We start from the raw sequence: 17,630 nt of genomic DNA, 5'->3' as shown, positions 1-17,630 counted from the left end.
AGGGCTGTGGACACGTGTGAGCTGCGTGAACAACATTGCTAAATCAGACGCACCCAGCTACGCTTTACTGCTGGCTTCGCCATTTGCTTTCCTTAATTGGGAAAAAAATACCTGCTCTGCCAGAGTTATAATAACTCTGCTACCCTCACGTTCTGTGACACATAAGCAGGGACACAGCACAGTTATTAAACTTCTCATGTTCATTGAATATACGCAGTGCTGCCTTTTGGTGGAAAAAAACTGAAAACAAATCTATTTGTCCAGCCTCTGTCCGTCCTAAGGGCTGTGGACACGTGTGAGCTGCGTGAACAACATTGCTAAATCAGACGCACCCAGCTACGCTTTACTGCTGGCTTCGCCATTTGCTTTCCTTAATTGGGAAAAAAATACCTGCTCTGCCAGAGTTATAATAACTCTGCTACCCTCACGTTCTGTGACACATAAGCAGGGACACAGCACAGTTATTAAACTTCTCATGTTCATTGAATATACGCAGTGCTGCCTTTTGGTGGAAAAAAACTGAAAACAAATCTATTTGTCCAGCCTCTGTCCGTCCTAAGGGCTGTGGACACGTGTGAGCTGCGTGAACAACATTGCTAAATCAGACGCACCCAGCTACGCTTTACTGCTGGCTTCGCCATTTGCTTTCCTTAATTGGGAAAAAAATACCTGCTCTGCCAGAGTTATAATAACTCTGCTACCCTCACGTTCTGTGACACATAAGCAGGGACACAGCACAGTTATTAAACTTCTCATGTTCATTGAATATACGCAGTGCTGCCTTTTGGTGGAAAAAAACTGAAAACAAATCTATTTGTCCAGCCTCTGTCCGTCCTAAGGGCTGTGGACACGTGTGAGCTGCGTGAACAACATTGCTAAATCAGACGCACCCAGCTACGCTTTACTGCTGGCTTCGCCATTTGCTTTCCTTAATTGGGAAAAAAATACCTGCTCTGCCAGAGTTATAATAACTCTGCTACCCTCACGTTCTGTGACACATAAGCAGGGACACAGCACAGTTATTAAACTTCTCATGTTCATTGAATATACGCAGTGCTGCCTTTTGGTGGAAAAAAACTGAAAACAAATCTATTTGTCCAGCCTCTGTCCGTCCTAAGGGCTGTGGACACGTGTGAGCTGCGTGAACAACATTGCTAAATCAGACGCACCCAGCTACGCTTTACTGCTGGCTTCGCCATTTGCTTTCCTTAATTGGGAAAAAAATACCTGCTCTGCCAGAGTTATAATAACTCTGCTACCTTCACGTTCTGTGACACATAAGCAGGGACACAGCACAGTTATTAAACTTCTCATGTTCATTGAATATACGCAGTGCTGCCTTTTGGTGGAAAAAAACTGAAAACAAATCTATTTGTCCAGCCTCTGTCCGTCCTAAGGGCTGTGGACACGTGTGAGCTGCGTGAACAACATTGCTAAATCAGACGCACCCAGCTACGCTTTACTGCTGGCTTCGCCATTTGCTTTCCTTAATTGGGAAAAAAATACCTGCTCTGCCAGAGTTATAATAACTCTGCTACCCTCACGTTCTGTGACACATAAGCAGGGACACAGCACAGTTATTAAACTTCTCATGTTCATTGAATATACGCAGTGCTGCCTTTTGGTGGAAAAAAACTGAAAACAAATCTATTTGTCCAGCCTCTGTCCGTCCTAAGGGCTGTGGACACGTGTGAGCTGCGTGAACAACATTGCTAAATCAGACGCACCCAGCTACGCTTTACTGCTGGCTTCGCCATTTGCTTTCCTTAATTGGGAAAAAAATACCTGCTCTGCCAGAGTTATAATAACTCTGCTACCCTCACGTTCTGTGACACATAAGCAGGGACACAGCACAGTTATTAAACTTCTCATGTTCATTGAATATACGCAGTGCTGCCTTTTGGTGGAAAAAAACTGAAAACAAATCTATTTGTCCAGCCTCTGTCCGTCCTAAGGGCTGTGGACACGTGTGAGCTGCGTGAACAACATTGCTAAATCAGACGCACCCAGCTACGCTTTACTGCTGGCTTCGCCATTTGCTTTCCTTAATTGGGAAAAAAATACCTGCTCTGCCAGAGTTATAATAACTCTGCTACCCTCACGTTCTGTGACACATTAGCAGGGACACAGCACAGTTATTAAACTTAGATAATTCATTCACTAGAGGCAGTGGGGCCTTTCGTTTTCCAAAAAGGGCAAAAATTATATTTGGCTTGCAGTCTTGCGCCAATTTATTTCCTGCCTGTGAAATCAAATCACTGGTAATACAGCATGCTGAGGGGTAGGGGTAGGCCTAGAGGACGTGGACGCGGCCGAGGACGCGGAGGGCCAAGTCAGGGTGTGGGCACAGCCCGAGCTCCTGATCCCGGTGTGTCGCAGCCGACTGCTGCGCGATTAGGAGAGAGGCACGTTTCTGGCGTCCCCACATTCATCGCCCAATTAATGGGTCCACGCGGGAGACGGTTATTAGAAAATGAGCAGTGTGAGCAGGTCCTGTCCTGGATGGCAGAAAGTGCTTCGAGCAACCTATCGTCTACCCGCAGTTCTGCGCCGTCCACTGCTGCCAATCCGAATCCTCTGTCTGCTGCTCCTCCTTCCTCCCAGCCTCCTCACTCCACTACAATAACACCTGCTCAGGAGCGGGCAGACTCCCAGGAGCTGTTCTCGGGCCCCTGGTCAGATTGGGCAGCAGTGGTTCCTCTCCCACCAGAGGAGTTTATCGTGGCTGATGCCCAACCATTGAAAAGTTCCTGGGGTCCGGGGGAAGAGGCTGGGGACTTCCGCCAACTGTCTCAACAACTTTCTGTGGGAGAGGAGGACGATGACGATCAGACACAGTTGTCTTGCAGTGAGGTAGTAGTAAGGGCAGTAAGTCCGAGGGAGCAGCGCACAGAGGATTCGGAGGAAGAGCAGCAGGACGATGAGGTGACTGACCCCACCTGGTGTGCAACGCTTACTCAGGAGGACAGGTCTTCAGAGGGGGAGTCAAGGGCATCAGCAGGGCAGGTTGCAAGAGGCAGTGCGGTGGCCAGGGGTAGAGGCAGGGCCAGACCGAATAATCCACCAAGTGTTTCCCAAAGCGCCCCCTCGCGCCATGCCACCCTGCAGAGGCCGAGGTGCTCTAAGGTCTGGCAGTTTTTCACAGAGACACCTGACGACCGACGAACAGTGGTGTGCAACCTTTGTCGCGCAAAGCTCAGCCGGGGAGCCAACACCAACAGCCTCACCACCACCACCATGCGCAGACATATGATGGCCAAGCACCCCGCAAGGTGGGACGAAGGCCGTTCAGCGCCTCCGGTTTGCACCCCTGCCTCTCCCCCTGTGCCCCAACCTGCCACTGAGATGCAACCCCCCTCTCAGGACACAGGCACTACCGTCTCCTGGCCTGCACCCACACCCTCACCTCCGCTGTCCTCGGCCCCATCCAGCAGTGTAGTTCAGCGCACCGTCCAGCCGTCGCTTGCGCAACTGTTGGAGCGCAAGCGCAAGTACGCCGCCACGCACCCGCACGCTCAAACGTTAACCGTCCGCATAGCAAAATTCATCAGCCTTGAGATGCTGCCGTATAGGGTTGTGGAAACGGAGTCCTTCAAAAGTATCATGGAGGCGGCGGCCCCGCGCTACTCAGTTCCCAGTCGCCACTACTTTTCCCGATGTGCCGTCCCAGCCCTGCACGACCACGTCTCCCGCAACATTGTACGCGCCCTCACCAACGCGGTTACTGCCACGGTCCACTTAACTACGGACACGTGGACAAGCACAGGCGGGCAGGGCCACTACATCTCCCTGACGGCACATTGGGTGAATTTAGTGGAGGCTGGGACAGAGTCAGAGCCTGGGACCGCTCACGTCCTACCCACCCCCTGAATTGCGGGCCCCAGCTCGGTGGTGGTATCTGCGGAGGTGTATGCTTCCTCCACTAAAGCACCCTCCTCCTCCTCCTCCTCCTCCTCTGTCTCGCAATCAAGATGTGTTAGCAGCAGCATGTCGCCAGCAGTCGGTGTCGCGCGGTGTGGCAGCACAGCGGTGGGCAAGCGTCAGCAGGCCGTGCTGAAACTACTCAGCTTAGGCGATAAGAGGCACACGGCCCACGAACTGCTGCAGGGTCTGACACAGCAGACCGACCGCTGGCTTGCGCCGCTGAGCCTCCAACCGGGCATGGTCGTGTGTGACAACGGCCGTAACCTGGTGGCGGCTCTGCAGCTCGGCAGCCTCACGCACGTGCCATGCCTGGCCCACGTCTTTAATTTGGTGGTTCAGCGGTTTCTGAAAAGCTACCCACGCTTTTCAGACCTGCTCGTAAAGGCGCGCCGGCTCTGCGCACATTTCCGCAAGTCCCACACGGACGCTGCCACCCTGCGCACCCTGCAACATCACTTTAAGCTGCCAGTGCACCGACTGCTGTGCGACGTGCCCACACGGTGGAACTCTACGCTCCACATGTTGGCCAGGCTCTATGAACAACGTAGAGCTATAGTCGAATACCAACTCCAACATGGGCGGCGCAGTGGGAGTCAGCCTCCTCAATTCCTTTCAGAAGAGTGGGCCTGGTTGGCAGACATCTGCCATGTCCTTGGTAATTTTGAGGAGTCTACCCAGGTGGTGAGCGGCGATGCTACAATCATTAGCGTCACCATTCCTCTGCTATGCATCTTGAGAAATTCCCTGCAAACCATAAAGGCAGCTGCTTTGCGCTCGGAAACGGGGGCGGGGGAAGACAGTATGCCGCTGGATAGTCAGGGCACCCTCCTGTCTATTTCTCAGCGCGTACAGGAGGAGGAGGAGGAGCATGAGGAGGATGAGGAGGAGGGGGAAGAGACAGCTTGGCCCGCTGCTGACGGTACACCGGCTGATTGCCTGTCATCCTTTCAGCGTGTATGGCCTGAGGAGGAGGAGGAGGATCCTGAAAGTGATCTTCCTAGTGAAGACAGCCATGTGTTGCGTACAGGTACCCTGGCACACATGGCTGACTTCATGTTATGATGCCTTTCTCGTGACCCTCGCGTTGCACGCATTCTGGCCACGACGGATTACTGGGTGTACACACTGCTCGATCCACGGTATAAGGAGAACCTGCCCACTCTGATTCCCGAAGAGGAAAGGGGTTCGAGAGTGTTGCTATACCACAGGACCCTTGCGGACAAGCTGATGGTAAAATTCCCAGCCGACAGCGCTAGTGGCAGAAGGCGCAGTACCGAGGGCAAGGTAGCAGGGGATGTGCGTAGATCGAGCAGCATGTACATCCCAGGCAGTGCAACAGTCTTTAAGGGCCTGGCCAGCTTTATGGCTCCCCACCAAGACTGTGTCACCGCTCCCCAGTCACGGCTGAGTCGGCGGGAGCACTGTAAAAGGATGGTGAGGGAGTACGTAGCGGATCGCACGACCATCCTTGGTGACGCCTCTGCCCCCTACAACTACTGGGTGTCGAAGCTGGACACGTGGCCTGAACTCGCGCTGTATGCCCTGGAGGTGCTTGCTTGTCCTGCGGCTAGCGTCTTGTCGGAGAGGGTGTTTAGTGCGGCTGGGGGAATCATCACAGATAAGCGTAGCCGCTTGTCAACCGACAGTGCCGACAGGCTAACACTCATCAAGATGAACAAAGCCTGGATTTCCCCAGACTTCTGTTCTCCACCAGCGGACAGCAGCGATACGTAAGCAATACGTAGGCTGCACCCGCGGATGGAAGCTACGTTCTCTCTCACCATCCAAAACGGGGACATTTCTGCTTCATCAATCTGTGTCTAATATTCCTCCTCCTCCTGCTCCTCCTCCTGAAACCTCACGTAATCACGCTGAACGGGCAATTTTTCTTAGGGCCACAAGGCTCACTCAAATAATTTTTCAGAACAATTTTTATAAGTTTCAATGCGCTTAAAAGCATTGGAACTTTAACTTGAACCAATTTTTCGTTACACTGGGCTGCCTCCAGGCCTAGTTACCACTTAAGCCACATTAACCAAAGCGATTAATGGGTTTCACCTGCCCTCTTGGCTGGCCATGGCCAATTTTTGGGATGTACATTAGTACTGTTGATACAGCAATTTTTGTGGGCCCTCGCCTACAGTGTAATCAAATTAATTTTTAGCCCACCTGCATTACAGCTGACGTTACCTCAGCTGTGTTGGGCAATGCAATGGGATATTTTTATGTACCGCCGGTGGGTTCCAGGGAGCCACCCATGCTGTAGGTGCACACTGAGTTTTTAATACATCTGTACACTTCTAAAGAACCCGTCTGACTGGGGCATGCAGTGTGGGCTGAAGCCCACCTGTATTACGCACGACATTACTACCTCAGCTGTGTTGGGCAATGCAATGGGATATTTCTATGTACCGCCGGTGGCTTCCTGGCACCCACCCAGGCAGTGGGTCCACAGGGAGTTTAACCTACATGTGTCCACTTGTAAAGAACCCCAGTCTGACTGGGGCATGCAGTGTGGGCCGAAGCCCACCTGCATTAAGCACGACATTACTACCTCAGCTGTGTTGGGCAATGCAATGGGATATTTTTATGTACCGCCGGTGGGTTCCAGGGAGCCACCCATGCTGTAGGTGCACACGGAGTTTTTAATACATCTGTACACTTCTAAAGAACCCCAGTCTGACTGGGGCATGCAGTGTGGGCCGAAGCCCACCTGTATTAGGCACGACATTACTACCTCAGCTGTGTTGGGCAATGCAATGGGATATTTCTATGTACCGCCGGTGGCTTCCTGGCACCCACCCAGGCAGTGGGTCCACAGGGAGTTTAACCTACATGTGTCCACTTGTAAAGAACCCCAGTCTGACTGGGGCATGCAGTGTGGGCCGAAGCCCACCTGCATTAAGCACGACATTACTACCTCAGCTGTGTTGGGCAATGCAATGGGATATTTTTATGTACCGCCGGTGGGTTCCAGGGAGCCACCCATGCTGTAGGTGCACACGGAGTTTTTAATACATCTGTACACTTCTAAAGAACCCCAGTCTGACTGGGGCATGCAGTGTGGGCCGAAGCCCACCTGTATTACGCACGACATAACTACCTCAGCTGTGTTGGGCAATGCAATGGGATATTTCTATGTACCGCCGGTGGCTTCCTGGCACCCACCCAGGCAGTGGGTCCACAGGGAGTTTAACCTACATGTGTCCACTTGTAAAGAACCCCAGTCTGACTGGGGCATGCAGTGTGGGCCGAAGCCCACCTGCATTAAGCACGACATTACTAACTCAGCTGTGTTGGGCAATGCAATGGGATATTTTTATGTACCGCCGGTGGGTTCCAGGGAGCCACCCATGCTGTAGGTGCACACGGAGTTTTTAATACATCTGTACACTTCTAAAGAACCCCAGTCTGACTGGGGCATGCAGTGTGGGCCGAAGCCCACCTGTATTACGCACAACATAACTACCTCAGCTGTGTTGGGCAATGCAATGGGATATTTCTATGTACCGCCGGTGGCTTCCTGGCACCCACCCATGCTGTGGGTCCACAGGGAATTATAAATGCATCTGTTTCCACTTATAAAGAAACCCAGTCTGACTGGGGCATGCAGTGTGGGCCGAAACCCACCTGCATTAACCCTTTCCAGTCCACTGTGTGACCTGTGAAGACATTAGGGTTTAAGGCTGTACAGCTCCGTTGTTGGTAGACGTCCGTCGGGGTTCTCTTACTGTATATTGCCAGCCTCTCTGCTGTCGGAGCCTATCCTACGTGTCAGCTCATGCAGTACTGGCTTTAGCCAGCATATAGCGCCGTTGTATAACGGCAGAAAAAGAGTAAGCCCCCTAGGAAAACCATATACAAATTGGATTGGAAAGGGTTAAGCACAACATTACTACCTCAGCTGTGTTGGGCAATGCAATGGGATATTTCTATGTACCGCCGGTGGCTTCCTGGCACCCACCCATGCTGTAGGTGCACACGGAGTTTTTACTACATCTGTACACTTATAAAGAACCCCAGTCAGACTGGGGCATGCAGTGTGGGCCGAAGCCCACCTGCATTAAGCACGACATTACTACCTCAGCTGTGTTGGGCAATGCAATGGGATATTTCTGTGTACCGCCGGTGGGTTCCAGGGAGCCACCCATGCTGTGGGTCGACAGGGACTTCACAATAGGGAGTTGTACCTGCCTGTGTCTATGAATTAAAAAGCCCGGTCTGACTGGGGCATGCAGACACCTTGACAGAATGAATAGTGTGTGGCACATAGGTTCCCCATTGCTATGCCCACGTGTGCAGCTCCTGATGGCGGTGGCACAGGATTCTATTTCTCATTGCTTCTGTACAGCATTGTGGGCTATCGCTCCGCCACTTTTAAAGAGGGTCGCTGCCTAGCCGTGCCAACCTCTGCAGTGTGTGCCTGCGGTCCCTCGTCATGGCAGACGCAATTCTAAATAGACATGAGCATGGTGTGGCATGAGGGCAGCTGAAGGCTGCCCAGGGACACTTTGGTGTGCGCTGTGGGGGGGAGGGGGTGCGGTTGGGCAGCATGTAACCCAGGAGAAGTGTCAGTGGAGTGTCATGCAGGCAGTGATTGTGCTTTGTTGTAGCTAGTGTGGTGCTTAGCAAAGGTATGCCATGCTAATGAGGGCTTTTCAGAAGTAAAAGTTGTTGGGAGGGGGGGGGGGGGGCACTCTTGCCGCTATTGTGGCTTAATAGTGGGACCTGTGAACTTGAGATGCAGCCCAACATGTAGCCCCTCGCCTGCCCTATCCGTTGCTGTGTTGTTCCCATCACTTTCTTGAATTGCCCAGATTTTCACACATGAAAACCTTAGCGAGCATCGGCGAAATACAAAAATGTTCTGGTCGCCCATTGACTTCAATGGGGTTCGTTGTTCGAAACGAACCCTCGAGCATCGCGGGAAGTTCGTTCCGAATAACGAGCACCCGAACATTTTGGTGTTCGCTCATCTCTAGTAATAAAGTGATGGATAACAAAGCGACAATACTGGGGTGAAATAAATAGTCTGCGCCGACAGTCGGGTAAGTGACTACACAAGAACTGTCGTCACCGCTAAGGTTGTCAGCGCTTGTTCAGAGCGTTTGCACTGATAGGCTTTAATGCTTCATAGTGGGCTTCTCGCTCAGCACTTCAGCTTCTATATAAAGTGCTGAGTGGTAAGTGTTGACACATAATGACAAACCCTCGATCTAGTGATGGTTTTTAAGATGCCAAAGTCAGCGATAAAAACTAGAGATGAGCGAACACCAAAATGCTCGGGTGCTCGTTACTCGGGACGAAATTATCGCGATGCTCGAGGGTTCGTTTCGAGTAACGAACCCCATTGAAGTCAATGGGCGATCCGAGCATTTTTGTATGGGACCTATGCTCCGCTAAGGTTTTCATTTGTGAAAATCTGGGCAATTCAAGAAAGTGATGGGAACGACACAGCAACGGATAGGGCAGGCGAGGGGCTACATGTTGGGCTGCATCTCAAGTTCACAGGTCTCACTATTAAGCCACAATACCGGCAAGAGTGGGCCCCCCCCTCCCAACAACTTTTACTTCTGAAAAGCCCTCATTAGCAATGCATACCTTAGCTAAGCACCACACTACCTCCAACAAAGCACAATCACTGCCTGCATGACACTCCACTGCCACTTCTCCTGAGTTACATGCTGAACAACCCCCCCCCCGTACGACATAGTGTCCACAGCGCACACCAAACTGTCCCTGCGCAGCCTTCAGCTGCCCTCATGCCCCGACACACTCATGTCTATTTATAAGTGCGTCTGCTAGAGGAACCGCAGGCACACACTGCAGAGGGTTGGCATGGCTAGGCAGCGACCCCCCCATAAAAGGGGCGGGGCGATAGACCACAATGCTGTACAGAAGCAATGAGAAATCCAATCCTGTGCCACCTCCATCCGGAGCTGCACACGTGGGCATAGCAATGGGGAACCCATGTGCCACACACTATTCATTCTGTCAAGGTGTCTGCATGCCCCAGTCAGACCGCGGTTTTTTATAAATAGTCACAGGCAGGTACAACTCCGCAATGGGAATTCCGTGTGCACCCACAGCATGGGTGGCTCCCTGGAACCCACTGGCGGTACATAAATATATCCCATTGCATTGCCCATCACAGCTGAGGTAATGTCGTGCTTAATGCAGGTGGGCTTCGGCCCACACTGCATGCCCCAGTCAGACTGGGGTTCTTTAGAAGTGGACAGATGCAGTTACAACTCCCTGTGGACCCACAGCATGGGTGGCTCCCTGGAACCCACCGGCGGTACATAAATACATCCCATTGCAGTGCCCAACACAGCTGATGTAACGTCAGCTGTAATGCAGGTGGACTAAAAATTAATTTGACTACACTGTAGGCGAGGGCCCCCAAAAATTGGTGTACCAACAGTACTAATGTACCTGAGAAAAATTGCCCATGCCCAACCAAGAGGGCAGGTGCAACCCATTAATCGCTTTGGTTAATGTGGCCTAATTGGTAACTAGGCCAGGAGGCAGCCCAGTAAAATAAAAATTGGTTGAGGTGAAAGTTTCAACGCTTTAATGAGTATTGAAACGTCTAAAAATTGTTTCGAAAAAGTATATGACTGAGCCTTGTGGACCTAAGAAAAATTGCCCGTTCGGCGTGATTACGTGAGGTTTCAGGAGGAGGAACAGGAGGAGGAATATTATACACAGATTGATGAAGCTAAAAGGTCCCCGTTTTTGATGGTGATAGAGAACGATGCTTCCATCCGCGGGTGCAGCCTACGTATTGTTTAGGTACCGCTGCTGTCTGCTGGTGGAGAAGAGAAGTCTGGGGAAATCCAGGCTTTGTTCATCTTGATGAGTGTAAGCCTGTCGGCACTGTCGGTTGACAGGTGGGTACGCTTATCCGTGATGATTCCCCCAGCCACACTAAACACCCTCTCTGACAAGACGCTAGCCGCAGGACAAGCAAGCACCTCCAGGGCATACAGCGCGAGTTCAGGCCACGTGTCCAGCTTCCACACCCAGTAGTTGTAGGGGGCAGAGGCGTCACAGAGGACGGTCGTGAGATCGGCTACGTACTCCCTCACCATCCTTTTACAGTGCTCCCGCCAACTCAGCCTTGACTGGGGACCGGTGACACAGTCTTGCTGGGGAGCCATAAAGCTGTCAAAGGCCTTGGATAATGTTCCCCTGCCTGCGCTGTACATGCTGCCTGATCTCTGCGCCTCCCCTGCTACCTGGGCCACGGAAATGCGCCTTCGGCCACTAGCGCTGTCGGATGGGAAGTTTACCATCAGTTTGTCCACCAGCGCCCTGTGGTATAGCATCATTCTCGAACCCCTTTCCTCTTCGGGAATGAGAGTGGAAAGGCTCTCCTTATACCGTGGGTCGAGCAGTGTGTACACCCAGTAATCCGTAGTGGCCAGAATGCGTGTAACGCGAGGGTCACGAGAAAGGCATCCTAACATGAAGTCAGCCATGTGTGCCAGGGTACCTGTACGCAACACATGGCTGTCCTCACTCGGAAGATCACTTTCAGGATCCTCCTCCTCCTCCTCCTCCTCTGGCCATACACGCTGAAAGGATGGCAGGCAAGCAGCATTTGTCTCCTCAGCAGTGGGCCAAGCTGTCTCTTCCCCCTCCTCCTCATGCTCCTTCCCCTCCTCCTCCTCCTCCTCCTCCGGCCATACACGCTGAAAGGATGACAGGCAAGCAGCATCTGTCCCCTCAGCAGTGGGCCAAGCTGTCTCTTCCCCCTCCTCCTCATGCTCCTCCCCCTCCTCCTCAACGCGCTGAGATATAGACATGAGGGTGCTCTGATTATCCAGCGACATACTGTCTTCCCCCGCCTCCGTTTCCGATTCCAAAGCGTCTGCCTTTATGCTTTGCAGGGAACTTCTCAAGAGGTATAGCAGAGGAATGGTGACGCTAATGATTGCAGCATCCCCGCTCAGCATCTGGGTAGACTCCTCAAAGTTTCCAAGGACCTGGCAGATGGCTGCCAACCAGGCCCACTCTTCTGAAAGGAATTGAGGAGGCTGACTCCCACTACGCCGCCCATGTTGGAGTTGGTATTCCACTATAGCTCTACGCTGCTCATAGAGCCTGGCCAACATGTGGAGCGTAGAGTTCCACTGTGTGGGCACGTCGCACAGCAATCGGTGCACTGGCAGATGAAACCGATGTTGCAGGGTGCGCAGGGTAGCAGCGTCCGTCTTGGAGTTGCGGAAATGTGCGCTGACCCGGCGCACCATTCCGAGCAGGTATGACAAGTGTGGGTAGCTTTTCAGAAAGCGCTGAACCACCAAATTAAACACATGGGCCAGGCATGGCACGTGCGTGAGGCTGCCGAGCTGCAGAGCCGCCACCAGGTTACGGCCGTTGTCACACACGACCATGCCCGGTTGGAGGCTCAGCGGCGCAAGCCAGCGGTCGGTCTGCTCTGTCAGACCCTGCAGCAGTTCGTGGGTCGTGTGCCTCTTATCTCCTAAGCTGAGTAGCTTCAGCACGGCCTGCTGACGCTTGCCCACCGCTGAGCTGCCATGCCTCCCAACACCGACTGCTGGCGACGTGCTGCTGCTGACAGAGGTTGCGTAGGAGGAGGAGGAGGGTGGTTTAGTGGAGGAAGCATACACCGCGCAGATAGCACCACCGAGCTGGGGCACGCAATTCGGGGGGTGGGTAGGACGTGAGCGGTCCCAGGCTCTGACTCTGTCCCAGCCTCCACTAAATTCACCCAATATGCCGTCAGGGAGATATAGTGGCCCTGCCCACCTGTGCTTGTCCACGTGTCCATTGTTAAGTGGACCTTGGCAGTAACCGCGTTGGTGAGGGCGCATACAATGTTGCGGGAGACGTGGTCGTGCAGGGCTGGGACGGCACATCGGGAAAAGTAGTGGCGACTGGGAACTGAGTAGCGCGGGGCCGCCGCCGCCGCCATCATGCTTTTGAAAGCCTCCGTTTCCACAAGCCTATAAGGCAGCATCTCCAGGCTGATCAATTTGGCAATGTGCACGTTTAACGCTTGAGCATGCGGGTGTGTGGCGGCGTACTTGCGCTCGCGCTCAAACAGTGGCGCTAGCTACGTCTGGACGCTGCGCTGAGAGACATTGCTGGATGGGGCCGAGGACAGCGGAGGTGAGGGTGTGGGTGCAGGCCAGGAGACGGTAGTGCTTGTGCCCTGAGAGGGGGGTTGGATCTCAGTGGCAGGTTGGGGCACAGGGGGAGAGGCAGTGGTGCAAACCGGAGGCGGTGAACGGCCTTCGTCCCACCTTGTGGGGTGCTTGGCCATCATATGCCTGCGCATGCTGGTGGTGGTGCCTCCCCAGCTGATCTTGGCGTGACAAAGGTTGCACACCACTGTTCGTCGGTCGTGAGGCGTCTCTGTGAAAAACTGCCACACCGTTGAGCACCTTGACCTCTGCAGGGTGGCATGGCGCGAGGGGGCGCTTTGGGAAACATTTGGTGGATTATTTGGTCTGGCCCTTCCTCTACCCCTGGCCACCGCACTGGCTCGGCCTGTGCCCACACCCTGACTTGGGCCTACGCGTCCTCGGCCGCGTCCACGTCCTCTAGGCCTACCCCTACCCCTCAGCATGCTGTATTACCAGTAATGCAGAAACAGAACGCTGTAATTAAATGTGCCGCTTATTGGCCTGTGGTTGGAGGCTGACTTTGCTTACCGAACGCCAGGAAATAATTTGGCGCAAGCCTGCTGTAACACTTAGCTGGCTGCGTATGATTTTGTAGAACTACTACACCCAGCACAGTGACAGGCAGGCCAAATAGATTTTTTGGCCAAATTTTTTTAGCAAAGGCCCACTGCCTATATTCAATCAATAATATTAATATGTCTTCTGTCCCTGCCTAACCACCACTTCTGTCCCTGGAATATTACTGCAGGGCGCAATGCTCTGCACGGCCGATATACCAAAAAAAAAAAAAAAGTGCACCACTGCAAAAAGCAGCATCCACAATACTGCACACGGTTAGATGTGGCCCTAAGAAGGACCGTTGGGGTTCTTGAAGCCTATAATAACTCCTAACACTCTCCCTATAGCAGCTCCAACACAATAGCACTTTCCCTCAGCTATGTCAGAACGCATCTGTGGCGAGCCGCGAGAGGGGCCGATTTTTATACTCGGGTGACACCTGATCTCGCCAGCCACTCACTGCAGGGGGGTGGTATAGGGCTGGAACATCACAGGAGGAAGTTGTAATGCCTTCCCTGTCTTTCAATTGGCCAGAAAAGCGCGCTAACGTCTCAGAGATGAAAGTGAAAGTAACCCGAACATCGCGTGGTGCTCGTTACGAGCATCCCGAACACGCTAATATTCGATCGAGCATCAAGCTCGGACGAGTACATTCGCTCATCTCTAGTAGCTACCGATGGGGAAATTACAAACGGGTAACTGTGGTTACCCGTACTCCTGTTTGGCACTCGTAACGCCAACGTTCCATCCTCTGCTGTGAATCTTTCTGATGAATAAAGTAATCCAAGTACACAGAGTGTCTTTTCTGAACGAGAACCGGGAATTTTGGTTCTGTCCGTTTACTTAGACGTTGATAATAGCTTACAACAAAACAGTTCTTATAGCAGTGAAGCAGGGAAGTTTCAGAGGGGAATTCATACATCTACAGTCTTAGTTATTTGCAGGACCTCACTCTTCCTGGACTCTGTCTCCTGACAGTCACACACTGTCTTTCACGCTCTCTGGCGGTTTCTCTATTTCTCCGGATGCATTTGGTTCTTCCCAGGTCTGGGCTCATGCGCGCTTTGGTAGCTAGTGAGTATAGGGAGTGTCTTGGGAAAGATAGGCCCAAGCGGGAACAACAGACCATCTTTCAGCCTCCTCCATATCTCCCTAGCTCTCTGACTCTCCTCTCAGACGAACTGTAACACACTCTCCTTGTCTCTTGGCGGATTCCCCTTGATCTCTCAACATAGACTTGTGACCCCTCTTTTATACAACACACAGGACAAAATGATACATTTTCCTAACAGGATCAGACATTAACCCTTTCACACCTGCAGACACTCAATACACATAAACCCGATGCATTCTACCTTCAAGACAATGCACGAGACAAACATAAAACATATTCTGAGGTGCTGGAGTGGACCCCAAACTCTGGGCCACTACATTGTGTAATATAGGGGGTGCAGATAATGCACCATATCCCTCAGCATTTGGACAGCCAAACTGCTAACAGAAGGATGACAGGTACAAGTTACCGATAAACAACCGCTCACACATCTTTCCTATATGGAGGGGACAGCTGCCCTGCACCATATCTGCACATAAGTAAAAAAATGTAGACAAGGGGGCAGGCTACACAGTATATGAAGTGCACCACGCAGGCTCACAGCCTATTAGTGATGCCATATTTCAAACCAGTCGGCTGCCCTGTCTACATTTTTTACTTATGTGCAAGTATGGTGGAGTGAGTTCTCCTTCAATGGAAGTCTACAAACTGAGGTTGGACAGACATCTGTCTATGATGTTTTAGTGAATCCTGCACTGAGCAGGCCATTGGACCTGATGGCCCTGGAGGTCCCTTCCAACTCTACCATTCTATGGTGTTAAGAAGCCACCCCCTCCATGTAGGAAAGATGTGTGAGCGGTTGTTTATCAGTAACTTGCACCTGTGCTCCTCCTGATAGCAGTTTGGCTGTCTAAATGCTGAGGGACATGGTGCATTATTTCCCTACAGTAAGTTACACAATAGTAAGTATATGGCTATTTTTTTGTGTTTTTTATGTGTGAAGGCAGCCTTAGAGAGAAATTTTGATAATTGTCCCTTCTTTTATTCCAGGTGACTCTCTCAGTGCTCACAACAATTACCCTTTTACAACCAAAGACAGAGATAACGATGCTAATCCAGTTAATTGTGCATCATATTATAAGGGTGCCTGGTGGTATGTAAGCTGCCATGACTCTAATCTGAATGGACAGTATCTGAGAGGACAACACAGCAGCGATGCAGATGGAGTTAATTGGAGAGCTGGAAAAGGATACAAGTATTCCTATAAAATAACGGAAATGAAGTTCAGACCAGTTTAAGGCTGCCTGTCCACAGGCGTTTTTGCATTGCATTCCCTGCACCGTTAATCTGGCCGCGGGGAACGCAGTGCACGCTTTCCATAGAGTTACTATGGAAAGCGCAGCCCCCCTGTCCATGAGCGGAGAATCATAGAGTTTCTCCACTCGCGGGAGGCAATTCTCAGCATGCTGCAAATTGCTGCAATTCTACGTGGTGAGTCTATCTGTCAGATAGACTCACTGCGGAGATCCGTCAGCTGGCTCCTGGTCCCCGGTGGCAGCTCCGCGGGATATCGCAATGCCCGTGGACAGGCAGCCTAATATGTATGGTGTAACCCTCCGGAATCAATTCATTGACAGTGTAATTTCTCCCATATACGATAGACCCAGATCATATCGGTGAAGTCTTTCATCTCTGACTCCCACTGAATTAATTTTTTTAGTGATATGAATGCAATTTACCAGCAAATGGCTGTATTTTAACCAAAGTCCATTCCAATTACTGAAGTGTCAATGAAGTAAAGGGGTCTTGTCTTTTTTTTAGGATGTGCTACAATTCATGGAATGATCTTTTATATGGCACATTTGTATATGTAATGTCATGTCTAATATATAACCTCATACAATAAATGATTTCTATCATGTTGTCCTCTTTTTTTGTCAGACCATCAAGTTATCTTAATCTTTTATACACAAAACAGTTTATCTCCGTGTTGAACTCCTTAACCTAAAGGACAAGAAATCTTGGTTGAATTGCGTATATACTATAGGCAAAAGCATACAAACCATAAAGTAAGACCATGTGGCTGCTCTGGGACCTTGGAGAGTGGGGCGATAAAATAGAGCATGCTGCGATTTTTCTTATGTGTGTAACATACGTAATAGTATACGCAAGTGTGACTGGATCAATGAAAATCTATTTACTTTCATTGACTCTATCCACTGCATATTATGCTCATAATATACGGGTGCGTAAAACGCAGTGAAAATACGCCCATGTGAATGAGCCCTAAATCCTTGCTGGTCAATATATAATGAACTGACTATGGGGTTGGACTGACTATCTAGAGTATCCCAAGAGTTATAGCAAGGCCCATAAGGCCTTCAATGGAGGTGGGGTGTTTTGCGATGATGCAGCAGTAAGCAAGTGGAGGCAATAAGGTGCAGCAAAGCAAAACTTTTTACCATGTACATGCATACATTATCACTCCATATGATGGCCCTCTACTTGTAATATTGCAAACAGTTCTGTATAGGCCTTACGATCACATGGGATAATTTTATATACTAGCTGAAACACTGACCATTCTCTAAAGTCCCATATAAGCCCCGAGGGAACCTTACCAGGTACAGAGGCAAGGTTCTCTAGCTCAACAGCATGTTATACAACTTTTGATACACCTCACTGGCTTCTCACCATCTTACGAGCCCCAGTACATGTCTTACTGCACAGTTGCAGAGAGGCTTCTGCCTACTCTGCATGGTAGCAAACTGCCCTCCAGTCTAAATTCCTTATGAGGAGGAACCAGGCAAAATTGACCCATTGCACTGAGCATACTCTTTGTTCTGGACTTGTCTCTCACTACTGTATTGCTGTAGGTGTCTGTTTTTTGTTGTCATCTGGTCAGGTGTGATTATCTGCACCTAGGGCTGCCACCC

General features: G+C 51.2%; 1 protein-coding gene across 1 annotated transcript in view; it reads left to right on the top strand.

The window, feature by feature from the left end:
• The window catches only part of LOC136621253 (ficolin-1-B-like), a 59,728-nt gene extending 43,700 nt beyond the window's left edge, over nucleotides 1–16,028 (top strand). The window contains 1 exon segment of the mRNA XM_066596608.1: nucleotides 15,745–16,028. Coding sequence (XP_066452705.1) covers nucleotides 15,745–15,992 — 248 coding nt within the window. The 3' untranslated portion in view covers nucleotides 15,993–16,028.
• Nucleotides 16,029–17,630: the final 1,602 nt, after the last annotated feature.

Source organism: Eleutherodactylus coqui, chromosome 3, assembly GCF_035609145.1.
Source record: "Eleutherodactylus coqui strain aEleCoq1 chromosome 3, aEleCoq1.hap1, whole genome shotgun sequence".
Classification (NCBI taxonomy): Eukaryota; Metazoa; Chordata; class Amphibia; order Anura; family Eleutherodactylidae; genus Eleutherodactylus; species Eleutherodactylus coqui.
This window is presented reverse-complemented; position numbering and strand designations above follow the sequence as displayed.